Source organism: Chiloscyllium plagiosum, unplaced genomic scaffold (assembly GCF_037043375.1).
Source record: "Chiloscyllium plagiosum isolate Xiang-an unplaced genomic scaffold, Cpla_swu_hap1 HiC_scaffold_19, whole genome shotgun sequence".
In the NCBI taxonomy this organism is placed as follows: domain Eukaryota; kingdom Metazoa; phylum Chordata; class Chondrichthyes; order Orectolobiformes; family Hemiscylliidae; genus Chiloscyllium; species Chiloscyllium plagiosum.
The window spans coordinates 22,762,324-22,783,150 of NW_028270157.1; the positions used below are offsets into that span (position 1 = coordinate 22,762,324).

The following is a 20,827-nucleotide window of genomic DNA, read 5'->3' on the forward strand; positions in this document are numbered from 1 at the left end:
GACCAAATGCTGGCAAATGGGATTAGATTAGGTTGGGATATCTGGTCGGCATGGACGAGTTGGACAGAAGGGTCTGTTTCCCTGCTGTACATCTCTATGACTCTATGCCCATGTTATAGTAAACAAGTTTATTTGAAAACATGAGCTTTTGGAGTTCGGTTCTTTCCTCGGGCGTAGTTTTAGGGTAGCTACCTTTCTGCTTATAAATTTTGTGTCAGTGTTCCTTCCCTCTTCCATACAACTCCTGAGGAAGGAGTAGAGCTCCGAAAGCTTCTGTTGGGCTATAGCTTGGTGTTGTGTGATGCTTGATCTTGTCTAACCCAGTCCAACACTGGCACCTCCACACACACTAAAGACAGAGTAACAGCATCAGTTTTATTCTCTTGTTTGATGTATAAATAATCAGCTATTTTTCACTTATCCATCAGTCTCATGGGATACACTTGTACTTTTCAAGGCAATAACGGTATAGCTGAATACTTCACAGTTTTAAAGTTAAGCAACACAGAATGCATTTAGAATCCTTAATGCTTTTGGGGAAAAAATGTGCCCTGACTTCAGCAAGGAGAAAAAAACACATTCACCTGACTATTGTTTTGTCCCTACATTGTTGTACCTCCCGATCTCTGGAGGTGACCCTCAGTTATCTGTGAAGGGTACAAGAATGTTTAGTTTTGTATCTGAAATAGCTTTCCATCACCTGATTGTTTTGATCCGCATTTCTACAAAGTACTGGTTCCAAATGGAATTATAATGATTGCTGACAGAGCTGATTTTTAATTGCAGTATCACTCTTGTCCTATTTAAATTTTGTGTCAATGCCTCCTGTTTGTGTTCTGATCAGTGCAATGCTGGATGACAGGATTGCAGTCTTTTCTGATCTGCTAAGATCACCTCTTTTAAATTGAGCTTGAAACACTGAATGATAACCAGACCAGTTAACTGAACATTGGACAAACATACCAATCAGTGATTATGTCCTGTACTTATTATCTCAAGTATTCACCTAAAACATTCTATCTTTGTCTGTTTCACTATGTATGCATGGATGGATAAGGAACAGTTTTATGTGGATTATCATTTTGTTCAATATTCTTTCAGTATGATTGATTCCGACTACCTTGACTAATTATTGTTCTTCTGTGAAGGTGAGACTGTATGCCAGGCCAGATGCTATTCAAAGAGGATCTGGAGACTATGCTTTGAATATAACAAAGCGGCTGCTGGAATTTTATGAAGATTACTTTAATGTCAGCTACTCTCTGCCAAAATTAGGTATGTTACATAACTACATTTCTTCAATTATAACACTAGTCAGTTGAATATGCTCTGGATCTCTTAAAAGGCTGTCTTCGGTAAAAGCTTCCATGTCATTTGTAATCTGTAGTGATGTAATCTGACTGAAATGTACAATTGTGTCACACAAACATTGGAATAGCACTTATACATTGTGTCATTGTAATAATGTACAAGCCCGTGGTCTTTTCAAGTGCTCAGAGTAGTGTTATTTTAATAGAAGAATGGAGCTGTGCCAGTGGTCTGGTTTTGACTGCGTGGAGTTTGCACGCTCACCCTTAACTCTGGGTACTCCAGTTTCCTTTTGTAGTCCAAAGGTGTGTAGGTTAGGTGGATTTGCCAATGCTAAATTGCTCTGGTGGTGTCCACCGGTTTGTAGGTTAGATGGATTAACCATGGGAAATGTGAGGTTATGGTAGGGGTCTGTGTCTGGGTGGGATGCTCTTTGGAGGGTCAGTGTAGACTTGATGGGCTGAACTGCCTATTTCAGCACTGTAGGGATCCTGTGATTAATTTATTCCCTGACAGAATTTAAGAATCCATAGAGCGTTAGCCTCACTTCTGATGTTAGTTATGCATGGGATATTCATTTAGTTCTGCAGTGGAGATTTTAAATAATTATATCTTTTGTACAATGTTAAGCCTTTTCAAACTTCAGTTTTTGCTGTAGGTATACAGAAGGCCTCAGAGCAAGAGGGTGTGGGAAAAAATGCTGAGAGATGAAGGAATGAGAAAGGGGGAGAGAGAAGTAAAGGAAAATGGGAAGTGGAGAGGTGCAGGAGAAAAGGAAGAATTGAAAAAGATTCCACAAAGTTAAGTGAGAGTCTGAGAAATGGAGGAGGATGTGAAGAAAAGTGAGGAGTGAAGGAAGAGAGTGAGAAATATATCAAAACAAAAGAGAGCAGGAAATACAAAGTAGGAGATGGTGAGCAATGAAGTCAAGAAAAGACAAAAGTTGAAGAGACAAGAACTAAGTAACTCAGACTTGTGAAACAGAGGGAAGTCACCTGGAATAAAAATTGTGTTTATGTAGCACCTTGCATGATCGCAGAATGTTCCAATGTGCCTTGCAGCCAAAGAAGAAACTTGGAATTTAAAGTCCCTTGTTCTGTCATGTAATTCCCAGAAGCCTAAAGTAGTCACATTGTTTGAGACAACGTGTGAGAGCTTCACTGAGTGGATTTCTTGCTGTTCTGTGTATGTACCTGGTGGACTTTGTTTGCGGCAGCTGGCTGTGGTCTGACATTAAACAATGGCACCCTGAATGCACATTCTCAAAACCATCAGTTCCTACCTTTTACAAACAATGTAACAAAATAACACCCAGCCTTTTCGAAGGACGGGTGGAGAATTTGGTTGGGATGGAGGCAGTAATTCTGTTTTCCAACCGTGGGTTAAAATTTCCTGTTACATTCTTTTTGACTTTCTCATCCTTCACGATGTTTTGCATAAATCAACAAGTAAAGTATACTCATGAGCACCCCAGCCCACGGTAGTTACTACCATGGAGGCCATTGCTTTTGGCAAAAACAAGAAACAAGTGTATTGACAAAGCTGACATTATAGGTAAGGCATGTAACTAGCAAGGTAGACGCCTTCCTGTAACATCTTCACTTACCTTGTACTTTCATAACTAAAGTTACTTACTGTTGGAGGTGAAGCTTCTCCATGTACTTCAGCTCATGAGAGGTTTCAGTTGTGTGCAGTCAGGCTTGTTGTTAAACAGTTAGTGTTATGAGCGAAGCCTGACTGGGCCAACAAGCCCAGTGACAGAACTAACATCAGAAACGAGGCTAACGATCTATGGATTCTTAAATTCTGTCAGGGAATAAACTAATCACCTGATGCATGCTCTGGAGGTGTCAACCACACACATCATTTGCAAATGATATTATAAGAAGAATATTAAACAAGGGAGGGTTCAGAAGAGATTTACCAGGATGTTACTGAGAATGGAGGATTTGAGTTATAAGGAGTGGTTGGATAGGCTAGACTTGTTTCACTGGAGCGTAGGAGGTTGAGGGTGACCTTATAGAGATTTATAAAACCATGTGGGATATAAATAAGGTGAATGGAAGGTGTCGTCTCTAGAGTGGTGGATTTCAAGGCTGGTGACATATTTTTAAGGTGAGAGGAGAAAGATTTAAAAGAGACATCAGGGGCAAATCTTTTTTTAACACAGAGTGTGGTTTGAGTGTGGAATGAATTTCCAGAGGATGTAGTTGTTGTGGGTACAGTTACAATATTAAAAGACATTACGCTACATACATGGATGAAAAATATTTGGAGGAATGTGAGCCAAGCGCAGAGAGATGGGACTAATTTAGATTGGGATTCTGATTGGCATGAATTGGTCCAATTGAAAGGTCTGTTTTCCGTGCTGTATGAGCCTGGCTCTGACTGTAAGTGACATTGTGCAGCGGTGTTAGAGTGATAAAAGCTGGATGAAGATTTGAATATTGATGCATATGATTATCTATTACAAATAGATACGCACTCTTGTTTTATTTACCATTCCTCGTAACGAACGTAACTCTGATCCATTTGTTTACAGTATTGAAAATGCTGGAGAAACTCAGCAGTCTGACAGCATCTGAGAAGAGAGAAAAACAGAGTTAACATTTTGAGTCTGATATCACTATTTTTCAGCACTCGATACCATAACTCGAAGCGTTAACTTTGCTCCCCACCTACTCATGCATCTGCCCAGACCCACCTTAAATGAATCTACCGTGCCTGCCTCTACTACCTTTGCTGGCAGTGCGTTCCAGGCACCTATCACCCTCTGTGTAAAGTACTTTCATGTGTATCCCCCTTAAACTTTTCTCCTCTCATTATTAAATCCCTCACCCTGGGAAAAAGCTTTTTCTATTCACCCTGTCCATACCCTTCATGATTTTGTAAACCTCAATCAGCAGCACCCCCCACACCTCCTTTTTTCTAATGAAAACAATCCTAAACTACTCAACCTCTCTTCATAGCTAGCACCTTCCATACCAGACAACATCCTCGTAAACCTTCTCTGCACCCTCTCCAAAGTGTTCACATCCTTTTGGTAATGTGGTGACCAGAACTGTACACAGTATTCTAAACATGGCCGAACCAAAGTCTTGTATAATTTTAACATGACTTGCCAGCTCTTATACTCAATACCCTGTCCGATGAAGGCAAGCATGCCATATGCCTTCTTGACCGCTCTATGCAGTCACCTTCAGGGTACAATGGACCTGACCTCCCAGATCTCTCTGCTCATCAACTTTACCCAAGGCTCTTCTGTTTACAGTATAGTTCGCTCGTGAATTAGACCTTCCAAAATGCATCACCTCACATTTGCTCAGATGGAACTCCATCTCCCAACTCTCCAGTCTATCTATATTCTCCTGTATTCTTTGACAGTCGCCTACGCTTTCTGCTACTCCACCAATCTTCGTGTCATCTGCAAACTTACTGAACATACCATCAATGCCCTCTTCCAGATCATTTAGGTATATCACAAACAACAGTGGCTCTAGCACTGATCCCTGTGGAACACCACTGGTCACCTTTCTCCATTTCAAGAAACTCCCTTCAACTACTGCCTTCTGTCTCCTGTTGCTGAACTAGTTCTTTATCCAACTAGCTAGAACACCTTGCACACCATGTGACTTCACTTTCTCTATTAGTTTACCGTGGGGAATCGTATCAAATGCCTTACTAAAGCCCATGTATATGACATCAATAGCCCTTCCTTCATCTATCAACTTGGTCATTTCCTCAAAGAACTCTATTAAGTTGGTAAGGCACGATCTCCCCTGCACAAAACCACGTTGCCTATCACTGATAACCCCATTTACTTCCAAATATAGATTGACCATATCCCTCAGTACCTTCTCCAGCAACTTTCCCACCACTGACGTCAGGCTTACTGGTCTGTAATTACCTGGAATATCCCTACTACCCTTCTTGAACATGGGACAACATTAGCAACTCTCCAGTCCTCTGGCACCTCACCTGTGTTTACGGATGCTACAAGGATATCTGTCAGGGCCCCAGTTATTTCCTCTGTCTTTTATTCCTCTTGTTTAATTTGATTACTAGTTTGGGAAGTGGCATCTTTGGAACATAATTGCGAGGTCATTGTGTAGGAAAGTTCACTACATTGTCATCTGTTTGGGTACTTCTGCTGTACACAGTTCCTGGAACAAGTCAGAACAATCTGTATCACGGATTCCATCATACTGGCTGGCAAAGTGTGAATGTGTGAATAGACCAAAATCAGAGCCAATTTTCAATGGTGTGATAAAACATGGAACAGTAAAGTCAGTCATTAATATTGACTGCTACAAATATGAAAAAAATGCTTGCTGAAACAAAACTCAACAGTTATGTGCATCTGTACCAATGTTTTGCACTGAATGATGAAGAAATTTCAAGAACAGACTTCCAGGTTTCTGTATGTGTTACAAACTCCTAAATAGGAATAGATATTGGGGGAGCTTCCCAGGCACAGAGGAGCTGTTTTGCATGTGCCTGGGGAATTAAAACCCCTCAAAGTTAGGTCGGGGTCAGAATTCCGAAAGCATACCATCTTTTTCTGGCTCTAATTAGACAGGTTTGAAGGTGAATGGAGATCAGCTCCATAAGTCTGTTGGGTAAGCAATTAAATATTCAGAAGTACATTAAGTTGCGTTTTAAAGAACCAGGGTAACGGCAGTGCGTGCACGGCAGTGAATGCTTTCTGAGTGAATAGGACAGACGGGGGAGCCTTTAAATAGTGGAACCGAAAAGTGGTGACAACGGCTAGGTAGGTAAGAGGTTCCTGTTCATTGCACTCATTATTAGAGAATGTTTCTCGGAAGTCGTTTTTCCATTCTTTGATTTAGGTGTTGGACATTTATCTGTTGGTGAAAGAGTGTTGAAGTTTGTTGTTGAATCATAGGTATCAATAACATTCCACCATATGCCTTGATACGAAATATTAACTGAAATCTTCTGGGCAAGTTAACAAATTGGAGCTAATTAAGATACTCACTCAAAACTAATATTTTTGTCACATGATATGCATTTTATTAGTTAACCAAGAGTAACTTATAGCTGTAACGTTAGCATATGTACATTTTCAATCCATTCAATCTGGCCTAGATTGATGAGATGAATATTTTCTGTTCTTAACAAAGGGAAATTAATTTGAGTGAGATTTTGCTGCCAAGGTTATCTAGAACCAGAAGAACCTTAGGACAAAGACAATGTGATAGAAGAAGTTTTGATCAAGAATAAATTGACATAAAGTTCTAACTTAAAATTATGTCTTTTTACCCCATGATGTTCAGTTTTTGGGCACTTAAAATGGCCAGTTTCCATCAATTCAATGTTTGCCCAAGTCCGCTCATAACCTCATCTGTGGCTGGTATCTATGATGTGCAAGAGCTGATTTTGGACTGGAGTGGACAAAGTCAGAAGTCACATGACGTCAGGTTATAGTTAAACAGGTTTAGTGACTTCACCTGACAGAGGAGCAGCGCTCTGAAAGCTTGTGATTTCAAATAAATTTGGACTATAACTTGGTGTCGTGTGACTTCTGACTGTGGCTGGGATGGAACAACAAGTGTGTCAGTAGAGATTTTCTTGCTCAGATTTCTCACTTTCCTATTTATTATGTAGCAATATTAAAATAATATGGTGCTAACAAAGCAAGGGGGATATGTTGAAAATGAAGACACAGTCAAACCAATTGAAGTAATATTTTCATGATTATATTGGAGCAGGTAGTAAAGTTTGGGTCTGAGGATGTACTTTTTGCTATTTTTGTTTGATGAATTCAGAGATGCAGACGCTTTTAATATTTTCAATCGACCTGTTTTAGCAGGCAAATTATGTGAATCAATTTGAGGTAACAGGTGCAGCAAAATGTCTGTCCCTTTAACTCATGTTTAACTCTGTGACAAATCCTTAAGCTTAAAAAGAAATTCAGATTAAACTTGTAAAAATTAAATGAAAAGTGAAGAGTTCTTAATTCTTCCTGATGAAGGGCTTTTACATAAAACATTGATTCTCCTGCTCATCGGATGCAGCCTGACCTGCTGTGCGTTTCCAGCATCACACTCTCGACTCTAATCTCTAGCATCTGCAGTCCTCACTTTCGCCTAGTTCTTAATTCTTCTCTCAATTTGTAATGAGATTCAGATTTTTGTTCGATCTGCTTGTTTGGCTTCAACAAGCTTCTGAAAATGTTAATAGAATGTTGTTTTCAAGCTCATTGAAAGTGTGCTTAAAAAATGAAATTTCTAATATTCATAGTAAGTGTTTAAACAAAATCTTATAAGAAATTTAAAACTTAGACATTCAGCAATACATGATCAAGTTCACTCATAATATTCACTCCTTAAACAGTCTTTTGTATTTTGATGTCTTCAGATCTTTGCTTAAAGATCTTTGCCTCTCCCAAAAGCTCGGGCTTATATTACACTCTGTCACTTGAGGCATTACTGTTGAGCCAGGCTTTAGTACAGTCGGTAGAGTGGGACAATGTTAGGGGTGGGGGGTTGGGGGAATGGGTGAATAATGGTTGGTGAGGGGAATTTAGGAGAGAGATGTTGGGAAACTGAAAAGGACATGAAGGGAGAGAGGGGTGAGGTTAACAGCAACCGCATTCGAATTGAATTGAATTTATTGTCACGTGTACCGAGACACAGTGAAAAGCTTTGTCTTGCGAACAATACAGGCAGATCACAGAGTTAAGCAGCGTAGATAAATAAATAATAGGTAAGCAGCGGCAAAAACAAAAACACAGGTACAGACGAATGTTAAGAGTTTGTGAATCCATTCAGTATTTTAACAACAGGAGGGTAGAAACTATTTCGAAACCGGCTGGTGTGTGTGTTCAGGCTTCTGTACCTTCTCCCCAATGGTAGAGGTTGTAGAAAAACATTGCCAGGGTGGGATAGATCTTTGAGAATGCTGGCGGCCTTTCCTTGACAGTGGGCCTGGTAGATGGATTCTGTAGCTGGGAAGTTGGCCTTTGTCATTGTCCAGGCCGAGTTCACCGCTCTCTGTAACCGTCTCCGATCTTGAATGGTACAGTTGCCATACCAGGGAGTGATACATCCAGACAGAATGCTCTCGATGACACACCTATTAAAGTTGGCAAGGATATTTGCTGTCATATCAAATTTCCTCAGCTGCCTGAGGAAGAAGAGGCATTGTTGGGCCTTTGTAACAAGTGCGTCCACATGAAGAGTCCAAGAAAGCTTGCTGTGGATGACCACTCCCAGGAGCTTGACATTCTCCACTCGTTCCACCTCTGTGCTGTTAATGTGTAGGGGGACATGAGTAACATCCTGCCAAAAGTCAATAATGAGTTCCTTGGTTTTGCCTACGTTGAGAGCTAGGTTGTTCTCAGTGCGCCATTCTTCCAGGTCTTTCACCTCCCCTCTGTAGTCTGTTTCATTGCCATCTGATATTCGACAGACAAGAGTGGTGTCATCAAGGTGGTAAAAACAATGACTGCCGATGCTGGAAACCAGATTCTGGATTAGTGGTGCTGGAAGAGCACAGCAGTTCAGGCAGCATCCAAGGAGCTTCGAAATCGACGTGTCGGGCGAAAGCCCTTCATAGGTTTTTGCCCGAAACGTTGATTTCGAAGCTCCTTGGTTGCTGCCTGAACTGCTGTGCTCTTCCAGCACCACTAATCCAGAATATAGTGGTGTCATCAGCGAACTTGTAAATGGCATTAGTCTGGTATTTGGCGACGCAGTCATGTGTATACAGTGAGCACAGTAGGGGCTGAGTATGCACCCTTGGGGGGCTCTCGTATTGAGTGTTACCTCTCCGCCGAAATTCTGCTCAAAGCAAGTGTAGAAGGCATTGAGACAATCTGGGAGGAATGTGTCATCACCTGCTATCTTGCACTGTCTCTTTTTAGAACCTGTCTTGTCATTCCGTCCTTGCCATCGTTGCTGGCTGTCTGTCTGTCTGGGTCTCTAGTTTGGATTGGTATTGGTCCTTGGCTGTCTTAATGGCTCTGTGAAGGTCATACTTGGATTCCTTACATTTGAGTGGGTCTCCTGATCTGAAGGCCTCACGCCTGGTTTTTAGAAGGTTCTGTATGTCCTGATTCATCCACAGTTTCCTGTTGGGGAACACCCAGATTGACTTCCTCGGTATGCAGTCCTCCACACACTTGCTGATAAAGTCTGTGACGGTGGTGGTGTACTCGTCCAAGGTACCTGCAGACTGTTTGAACATGGCCCAATCAGCCGATTCCAGACAGTACTGGAGTAGATCCTCTGCCTCCTCCGACCAGCACTGGACCTGTATCCACGAGGGGGTCTCCTGCTTGAGCTTTTGCCTGTAAGCTGGGAGTAGAAACACAGCATTGTGGTCGGAGTTCCCGAATTTGGAGCATAGGTTTATCCCAAAGGCAGCCTACTGCGCTGGTGGCTCTTTTCTCTGCTTTATCATGTTATACCAAATCCCCAAAAATGAGACAAGGGAGAATATATGTGGGGAGAGCAGCCCAAGAGAATGGAATGATAGATAGGAAAGTGGAAAGGTGAAACAAATGGCAACACAAAGCCATCAGAGACTTTTAAGAGAGTGATCATACTCCCAGATTTACCAGGTGCAACATCATAGGAGATCAGTAAACAGATGATAATTTATTCTCAAATACGCCTTCATTGTTCTATGAATAAAATAAACGTTGCTTAGAAATAGCTCTGTTTCATTACTGATGACAGTGCATTGCACTTTGATCATCTCTTTTAACTGTGAATCTGTATTGTCTCAGTAACTCGAGGGGCTCGTACATTACTGCACTTGTTTTTATTTTATTCCCTGCATTATGATTTGGCAATCCCACAAAGCAGTGTTGATTATTATTCTCATGGTGCAGATTAATGATACTCTTGAGTGCTTCATGCTCTTGTGAGTTCAGGAGACCTGGTTCCAAGCTGCGGTGTAATCTGTGGGCTCCGTGGGATATTTTATGCTGGCTTGTTTACATTTTAAATAGTATTCCTGCTGTAGGTTGAATTACCCTCTCGGGAAAACCGTACTTTCAAAGCAAATTGATGAACCCGAGAGCACATGGTGTTAACACAGTCTCTCTTGATTGCATTTTTATTAATTCATTAATAATTAAAAATATTCTACAGCTCCAGAGCTATGAGAAATATAAGCATGACTGTTCACTAAATTAAGGTGTCTTTTAAACTAAGCTATCCATTGTAGCCTCATCCAAAGTGTTTTTCCTCACACTATTGATTTGAGGGAAATATATCAATTTGCATGGGCAGATAACAAGTTGCATTATTATAGATTAACACAGTATGTATTAATTCACCAAAGAATGTATAACACTCAGAGTTGACTAAAGATTAGATTAGATTCCCTACAGTGTGTTAAATGATAGTTCCATAAGGAGTTAGTGGGTTTCAGTTTGACTTAAGCTTTTTGCTCAATATGAAAGAGGTCACAAAGAGATCACCTCAGTCCTTGATAAGGCAAATGTGCGAACAACCAAGAACAACTTGCTGTTAAAGTACAAGACATCTTACAATAGGAACTATATTTGCTGCTGGGTCACCGACAGAATTAGCTCTAACATGTCATCTTCTTTTCCTCCAGAAATTAAATAGGTAGCTGCAGATCAGCGTGATGATATAACAATGTGATCACACAATGTACTGTCAATGGACTGTCCTTTCCTTTCCAACTCATGTCTCAGTTGATACTTTAACTTCTTTAAGAGAACTTCACGGAACTGACAGTACTTGTTTGATGTCGGGGTGGGGGAGAGGTGCATCTAATATACAAAGAGACAAACACAGAGCAGGAGTAGGCCATTCAGCCCTTCAGATCTCCTCCACATGGCTGATCTGATAGTAACCTCAAATCCACATTCCTGATTATCCCAGTAACCTTGATCTCCTTGCTTACCAAGATTCTGTCTACTTCTGCCCAAAAACTATTAGACTCTACTTCCACTGCCCTTTTTAGGAAGAGAGTTCCAATGACTCATGACCCTCTGAGAGAAAGAAAATCGCCTCATCTCTGATTTACTTTTGAGTAGTGACCACTAGTTGTAGAGAAGAGGAAATATCCTTTCCACAGGAAAGCCCAGAGGACATTTATATGTTTCAGTCAAGTCATTTATTACACTTCTAAACTCTAACAGGTTGTAAGCCTAGTCTGTCTGACCTTTCTTCATAAGACAACTTAACTATTTCCAGATATTAGTTTGATAAACCTTCTCCGAACTGCAATCAATGCATTTGCATTGTTCCTTAAATAAGCTGACCAGTATTGTTCACAGAGTACCAGATGTCCTAGGGAGTGTTGCTGAACAAAGAGACCTTGGAGTGCAGATTCATAGCTTCTTGAAAATGGAGTCATAGGCAGATAGGATAGTGAAGAAGGTGTTTGGTATGCTTTCCTTTATTGGTCAGAGTATTGAGTACAGGAGTTGGGAGGTCATGTTGCAGCTGTACAGGACATTGGTTAGACCAGCTTTGGAATATTACATGCAGTTTTGGTCTCCTTCCTATTGGAAAGATTTTGTGAAACCTGAAAGGGTTCAGAAAAGATTTACAAGGATGTTGCCAGTGTTGGAGGATTTGAGCTATAGGGAAGAGGTTGAAAAGGCAGGACTGTTTTCCCTGAAGCATTGGAGGCTGAGGGGTGACCTTATAGAGGTTTATAACATCATGAGGGGCATGGATAGGATAAATAGACAAAATATTTTCCCTGGGGTGGGGGAGTCCAGAACTAGAGGATATAACTTTAGGGTGAGAGGGGAAAGATATAAAAGAGACCTCAGGGGCAACTTTTTGACGCAGACGGTGGTATATGTATGGAATGAGCTGCCAGAGGAAGTGGTGGAGGCTGGTACAATTGCAACATTTCAAAAGCATCTGGATGGGTATATGACTAGGAAGGGTTTAGAGAGATTGGGGCAAGTGCTGGCAGGTGGGACTAGATTGGGTTGGGATTTCTGGTCATCATGGATGAGTTGGACTGAAGCATCTGTTTTCATGCTGTACATCCCTATGACTCTATATGATCTCAGTAGTGACCTGATGGGAAGGTGCATGGATAGACTTCCCAGCTCCCTGCAAATTAAAGCATTAAATTGGACAGCACAAGCCTTTTCTAGGACCTCAGACTCCAGGTGGTAGTCCTGCTCACTGAGAGCCTCCAGTCATTCAGAGGATAGGTTCTCCTTCCCGTTGTCAAGTCCACCTGTCAGACAACAAGTGCTGCTCCTGGTGTGCCATCCTGCACTTTTCATTGAACCAGCAAAATCATCTGACAGAAATTGTCAAATGAGGTTACATTAGGTAATGAGGTTTCAGATTGTGATTGAATACATTTCTGTGCTGCTGATGGCTCTGAATGACATGACTGTGTACAGCTTTGATTTACTAGATCTGTTCCCATTTAATACTGTCATTCAAGATGAAGTTAGGACTTTGTCTCCACAGGACTGTGCAGTGGTTACTCCTTTTGATACAGTCATGGACAGTTGCATCTGTAATAGATAAATTAATGAAGATGACATCAAGTAAGTTATTCTCTCTTGTTGCCTCCCCCCTCCCACCTGTTGCAAGTCCATTCTAGCAGGAGTGCTCTTTAGGACTTGGTCAGCTTAGTCAGTAGTGGTTCTCCTGAGCCAATCTTAGTGATGGACATTGAAGTTGCCCAACTAGCCTACTTTTCCTCAGTGCTTCCTCCAAGTAGTTTTCAATATTGTGGAGAAGTGATGTCGGTGGGATGTAGGGGAAGTGGGGATCAGCAGGACAAGTTTCATTGTGGTGTTTGATTTGGTAAGATGAGAGTTCTTGGAGTCCAGAGACACTGGGGCAGCTCCCTCCTGACTATACCACTGTACCACCACCACTGTTGGGTCTGTCCTGCTGAAGGGACCGGCTAGTGATGGGGTGGAGATGTTGTATTTAAGATATGATTCCAGGACTATGTTGATGTTGAGCTCTTAGTTTATTAGTCCTTGGTACAGCTCTCCACTTCTGGCAATAGCCCTCCAGATGGTTGTAAGGATGACTTGACAGGGTTGGGTCTGCCATTGTTATTTCTGGTGCCTAGCTCAAAGGCAGGTGGTTTGTTTAGCTTCATTCCTTTCTTTAGACTATGCAGTGGTTTTCAAACAGTGGCTTGCTGCACCATTTTAGGGGCCAATTGAGTGTAATCCACATTGCTGTGAGCCTGGAGTCACAGGTAGGCCAGACCAAGTAAGGATCGACGTAGGGGGAAACTGGGTGGATTTTTATGACAATGAACAATGATTACATGGTTGTCATTAACTGGTTTGAATTCCAGATTTTATTAAATTCAAATTTCACCATCTGCTCTGGTGGATTTCAAAACCCATGCCTCTAGACATTAGCTTGGGGTTCTGGATGACTAGCCTAGTGATATTACCATAATAGCACATTGGTTATTCTTTAAAATAAAACACCTAACACTGTATTTCTAAATACTGCTGTGGCTGCTATTCTGTTCATTTTAAACCCATGACCTTTGCTGCAAATTGTCCAGCTCAAGAATGTTTCAAGAATGAGGATGCTGAAGTTCAAGCAGACAATTTGCACCTCGCGTCTGGAAAATTCCTTCATAGAAACCATTATCAGAGTCAAAGTATAAATCGCAAGGGAGTTAATTTTACTGATCAATGGCTGTAAAATGCTGAGTTACTGCCTCTCATTAACCAAGGGGCAGCACAGTGGCTCAGTGGTTAGCACTGCCTCACAGCGCCAGGGACCCGGGTTTGATTCCTGCCTTGGGCGACTGTCTGTGTGGCGTTTGCACATTCTCCCTGGTCTATGTGGGTTTCCTCCGGGTGCTCTGGTTTCCTCCCACAGTCCAAAGATGTGCAGGTCAGGTGAATTGGCCATGATAAATTGTCCATAGTGTTAGATGCATTAGTCAGGGGTAAATATAGGGTAGGTAAATGGGCCTGGGTGGGTTACTTTTCGGAGGGTTGGTGTGGACTTGTTGGGCCAAAGGGTCTGATTCCATCTAATCTAATCTAACCATCCTTCTCCTGTGCCTGTGTGCCATTGCCCAGCTGTTACAAGTGCCTGTGTGCCATTGCCCAGCTGTTACAAGTGCTTCCATACAACATTACTCCTTTACCTCTTCTTTTAAAGCAGCAACATCAAAGGAATCATATTCATCATGTCCATCACAGACTCTGCACTGAGGTGAAAAGGCTTTTATTAATTATGTTGGTGCACTTTTATCAAAACCTCTGATTCTTAATTTCAGAGACCTCAGAAAATCAACTCAAGTTGAATTAGAGAGGAAAATAATAAAGGCTGTTCAGTACATCTTTTGTACTTTTTATTGAAAGCCCTTACCCATCAGCCAAGGAAACTTCACCTTCTTTGCCAAATCTATAAATTCATATGGCTAAATCATTCGATCAATTACTTCTCATGTATGAGATGCTCAGTTGTCATATCACTGTGCTGGTTCTTACAATAGGACCCATACTCCAGGCTAATGGTAAGGTCCTGGGGAATGTTGTCGAGCAAAGAAACTTTGGGATGCAGGTTCATAGTTCCTTGAGAGTGAAGTTGCAGGTAAACAAGGTGGTGAAGAAGGCATTTGGTATGCTTGCCTTTATTGGTCAGTGCATTGAGTATCGGAGTTGGTGGTCATGTTGTAGCTAGACAGGACATTGTTTAGGGCACTTTTGGAATCCCTGCTATAGAAAAGATGACGTGAAACTTGAAAGGGTTCAGAAAAGATCTACAAATTTGTTGCCAGGGTTGGAGGGTTTGAGTTATAGGGAGAGGCTGGATAGGCTGAGTGGTAACCTTAAATACATTTATAAAACCATGAGGGGGATGGATAGGATGAATATCCAAGGTCTTTTCCTCAGAGCAGGGGAATCCAAAACTAGAGGGCATAGGTCTAAGGTGAAAGGGGGAAGTCTTAAAAGGGACCTGGAGGGCGACCTTTTCATACAGAGGGTGGTTGCACACAATACATTGCCAGAGGAGGTGGTGAAGGCTGGTGCAATTACAACATTTAAAAGGCATGTGGATGGGTACATGAATAGGAAGGGTTTCAAGGGATATGAGCCAACTGCTAGCAAATGGGACTAGATTAATTTAGGATATCTGATTAGTGTGGACAAGTTGGACCAAAGGTCGATTTTCGTGCTGTACATTTCTATAACTCTATAACTGGACATCATACTGTGTCTGAAATGGGTGCTGTGCACAGATCGCAAGATGGGTGAGTCTGACCAACAGTTGATCCTTGGGGCTGATACTAACATTATTTGGGTGAGCTTCAGTCATCTATTGTGGGGTCACCATTTTATAAGACGCTTGTTGGGTGGTTTGTTGTGTTGGTAGCAGGGTTAAAAATGAGTTCAGGAAGGGAGCCAGGGTAACAGTGACCCTTGGAAATGCTGTGGTTCGTGATGCAACTTTCCTGTTCCTGCTAACTCCACACTCAACTTTTTTAAAGAAAGAGTCACAGATTTGGTGGCAGTCACATGGCATGTGTAGGAAAGCTGAGTGGAACAGCTTAAGGACAGCTAATTTCCTGTAAGATTCTAAAGCCAGAGTTAGGCCCTTCTTAGCATATGTATGGGCTTGAACTGTGTAGAAAACTTGACAAATAGGACAATCCAACACTGGGTTGATTGCTCTCATATGTTAGTATGTGAAATTAGTATCATTTACACCAATTTTCTACTTGTAAAACAGCTGAACTGCTGTCTATAATTTTCCTGACTTCCTTAATACAACAAAGAGAGTTTCTCTCACCCGCAAAAGAATGCAAAGGCTATAAATGTGAAGTCCAAACAGAAAATGCTGGAAGTATTTAATGTGTATTTGCCTGCAGTAGCATATCTTTACCTGATGTGGCACTGTTTATGTTATCCTTCGTAATATAAGAAATTGAACATGGCCGCATGGAATTGAAAGATCCAAACAATGTTTAGTACGGCTCACTAATAAAAATAAATATTGCACTCATAGGCATTTCCGTGTCTGAGCTAATATCAAGTTACTTGTTACAAAGAGTAGCATGTTTTCATCAGCGTGTCATGTTTCAAATGAGCCACCTTAAGATGGTGTTTGAGACCCTTACATCTTAGATCGTCATGTTATGATACAGTTATGAAATGAGCATATCCACTAAAGTTATACTGATACATTAACTGGGCTTTGACTCTATACTTAGCAAATCGAGTCCTCTAGTGAATAGAAAAGCATCATTGATATTTCAGCGCAATGACCTTCAATAATACTCCTGAAAAGATGCCAGTCTGAAACATCAATACTGTTTCTATCCACACATGCTGCCTGACTTGCAGAGTGTTTCCAGCATGTTCTCTCTCCAGTTCAATTTCTCTTGATTGTCCTCTGAGTTGTTACCACACTATATTCATAGAGAGTGGAGGGTAATCATTTGAAAACTCAGCTAGCAGTTGCTATGCCTTTATGCCCACATTAGACATTATTCTGTCTGTAGGTTGAGCTGTTCGATCTTTCTCTGGTGCAGTGAACCACTTTGCTTCATGCATCCTACTTTATAGTCCCACTTAGAATTGGTTAAAAAAATTAACACATCTGACAAGAACCCCGAACTCTCAGCTTGTGCCAGAATACATGTTGAGAACCAGGTCGATAGCAAGCAGCTGTAGAAGAGACCTGGAATATTGGCTGCTCCCTTGTCCAATCAGAACAATAGCATTCTCTTGTGAGGTACTGGCCTGTCTCATCCACTAGTTTCTGAATCCAAAAATGATGCTTCTTCCTATCACTGAAGGTTATTTTATTTTATGTAGAGGCCAAGTCTTTTTGGTGCCTCTCAACTGTGCACCCAGGGTGTAAAATTCACTGGCTTTTTGCACTAAGTGGCATTCATTTGTCAATCTTGCTCTGAGATGTTGGATAATAAAAAGCATTATAAATGCACTGACATCCTGCTAAGAGTACTGAGGTACCATTTGCTTGTTAATGTTGTGTGCTGACAAGTGGGGCTATATTTGGATTTCCAGATGTATTAGCCTTAATAAGTGCACACATATTTTAATAAACTCCTAAAGAATAATGCCTTCCCTTGAAAATAGTCAGTTCCAATTTACAGTAAAATAAAAACTCTTTGACGTATCATCCATCACAGTGCTTGTAAATTATCTCTCCTTGTCTTTTCTTCTCCCTTACCTCACTTTTTGTCTCATTTAAAAAAAAATATTGACGTGACATTAGGTGGTTTATGATTTTTCTGATAAATAAAAATTCAACTATTTTCTACTTATTTTTCTTCTGTACCTTACACCAAAAGTGCTGAGAAAGCTTGAGAACGCATTTGATAATTTCATGATATTTAACACAACAGTAATTGATTTTTGTTATTGAACTTGGTAGATCAATTCAAGGATATTATTTGCTGAATTTGCTATTCTTGCTGCTTAGACAATGTTCATCTGGATAAACATGCTTAGGGCTCAGCATATTATATTCACCCATTGAATAACTTGCAGACTCCATCATAATCAGAAACCAACAAGATCTACAAATTCCAAATGCATATTTTAATTCAATTTTAATCTGTTAATTCCTGTTTATTGGAATGTTCACTGGCTGCCTTAATTTTCTCAACAAAAACACTTTGAAAGATCATTACACTGATTTTGACCAAGGTATCTTAGCGGGTGCTGGTCATGTATTTATACTACATAGACTCCACTGGTGGGGAGACTAGAATGCCACATTACCAGGCCATTTGCTTCATTCTTTCATCAGATAGGGGTTTTGCTGGCTAGTCCAGCATTTGTTACCCATCGCTAATTGTTGTTGAGAAGGTGGTGGTGAATTACCTACTTGAGCTGCTGCAGTCTATGTGGTATATGTGCATGCACAGTACTGTTCGGAAGGAGAGATTCAGGATTTTGATCCAGTGACAGTGAAGGATTGGCAATAGGTCCATGACAGGATGGTTGGAGAGGAACTAGTCAAAGTTGGTTGCCTTGCATCTGCTGCTCTTGTCCTTCTAGGTAGTGGGTTTGGAAGGTGCTTTTGAAGGATATATTGTGAGTTGCTGCAGTGTATCTTTTAATTAAAAACACTGGTGTCACTATGTTGTGTTGGTGTTGGACGGAGTGAATGTAGGTTTGGAACTGATCAGGTGGACTGCTTGCCCTGGTTGGTGTTGAGCTTTTTGAGTGTTGTTAGAGTTGCATTCATTTAGACAAGCGGATTCTGACTGGTGCCTTGTAGATGGTGGATAAGTCTTGGGGAATCAGGAACCAAATCACTTGCCGCAGAATTCCTAGCCTCTCACCTGCTCTTGTTTAGTACTGGCCCAGTTCAGTTTCTGGTCAATGATAATCCGCCGGATATTTATCAGGGAGGAAATCAACATTGAATGTCAATGTTTGATTACTTAAGGTGGCTCACTGCTTGGCATTTGTCTGGTGAGCATGTGCCTTGCCTGTTATCAGCCCCAGCCTGAATATTGTACAGGTCTTGCTGTATGTGGACATTGACATCGTCAGTATCAGAAGAATCACAAGTGGTTCTGAATTCTGTGCAATCATCAGAGGACGGTCACACTTATGACTTTACATTGTTAGGAAGGTTGTTGCTGAAATAGCTAAAGTTTTCTGAGGGACTATCATAAGGGATTCTGCAATAATGCCCTGAGACTGAGGTGATTGGCCTCCAACAATGACAACCATCTTATTTTATGCTGGGTATGACCCTAAACAGTAGTTATTTTCCCCTTGATATCAATTGATTTCAATTTAGCTAGGGCTCTGTGATATCAAACTTGGTCAAATGTTGTCGTGATGTTAAGGGCTGTCACTCTCACCTCGTGTCTGGAGTTCACTTTTGTTGTCCATGTTTGCATGAAGGCTATAATGATGTCAGGAGCTGTGTGGCCCTGGCAGAACCTAAATTGAGCTTCAGTGAGCTGGTTATTGCCAAGCAAGTGCTGCTTGATAGCATTGTTGATGGCATTTTCCATCACTTTACTATTGATCAAGAGTAAACCAATGAGACAGTAATTGACTGGGTTATATCTGGGAGAAAGTGAGGATTGCAGACGCTGGAGATCAGAGTCGAAAATGTTGCACTGGAAAAGCACCGCAGGTCAGGCAGCATCCGAGGAGCAGGAGAATCAACATTTCAAGTGTAAGCCTGCATGTCTGTCCTGCTTTTTATGGACAAGATATACTTGGGCAATTTTCCACATTGTCAGGTATATGCCAGTGTTGTAGCTGTACTGGAGCAGCTTGGCTCTATTAAATACTCTCCCTGAGAGCACTGCAGCATAATTCCTAATGGAATGAAAATTCCCTTGGGAAAGCTGAGGGGTTAAGTGGTAAGAGCAGAAGAGATACATGGCACAGGCTGAGGGGCAACTGCGGAAGTATGAATCTTGGTCCTGAGACAAGTGCTGAAAACACTTAACTATTTGAGTTTGAAATGTTAGCATGCACGAGAAAAGGTTTGAATCTGAATTTGTTCTGATGGTGAACTCCTATTTCACCTGAAGCCGTGTGACAAAGCAGGATATGCAGGTGCTCAGGTACAATAAAACTAACAATATGGCTGACTCTGGTGATCTATTGAGATAGGGTCCATGGAAGTAGGCCTTTGTCTGCAGTGTTGATTTTTGTGGGATACAAGGGGATATATTGACTTCTCTTTATTAATACTTAACCTTAAAGTTCTCATCATAGCCTCTACTGAACACTGATTGTGATTCCTGTCAGTTAGCTGTTTCAGCATCATAAAAGAGGAAGGGCTAGTACAGAACTGGACAGCAGCCTTGCAGCTGTTCATATGAGTGGACAAACATTCAAAACTATTTATTGATGATTGAAAGAAATGTTCAGTGAAAATATTTGTGATGCGTTGCCAGCACAAACAGTCATTAATATACCTGGTGCCAAAATTAAGCAGTCACCTTTTGGCTCATCTGTGGCACTTGAAGCCATTAATTCTGCTTGTACCTTGTGGAAAGGCAGTTTATTTATGAACATATTCTTGATGTGTTCCATGATGTCTCTGATCAGAATAACATTTCCATGTACACCTTATAAATTGTTTGTCAAACTCTAAACAGTGTTTGTATTAACATTTAGGGAGTTGCAAATCAATTAATCCCACACATTGAAAAGTGAACAGCAGATATTTTAATTGAAGAACGCTAACGCAGGGACTCTAAGAACTAGCGCTGTCCTAATTAGGTAATAAGAACGGTAATGGAGTGACATTTTCAGTGGAAGGAATGGATAGATTGTCATTTAATAAACATCAATACAAGCATCAGCCAAGGCTGGGTGTTATTGCTTCAGTTTTATCATTAGAATTTATTATCCAAATGAGTGCTGAACATTTTTTAAAAATTGGGTTAAATTTGGAGTGGTGGAGTTGTTTGACATTTTATATAGGAGTCAAAACAACTGATTCATTTGTGAGTAGTGCTATGTTCATTATAATGTGATGTTTAAAAAATGTTTTCTGTTTAAAAGCTTTAAATGGGTACATCACTGGAG

The 20,827-nt window shown here is 41.0% G+C and overlaps 1 protein-coding gene across 1 annotated transcript in view; it reads left to right on the top strand.

Annotated features, from left to right (window-relative positions):
• The window catches only part of LOC122559754 (thyrotropin-releasing hormone-degrading ectoenzyme-like), a 112,670-nt gene that overhangs the window by 25,285 nt on the left and 66,558 nt on the right, over positions 1-20,827 (top strand). The window contains exon 5 of the mRNA XM_043709719.2: positions 1,149-1,275. Coding sequence (XP_043565654.2) covers positions 1,149-1,275 — 127 coding nt within the window. The remainder of the gene's footprint in view (positions 1-1,148; positions 1,276-20,827) is intronic.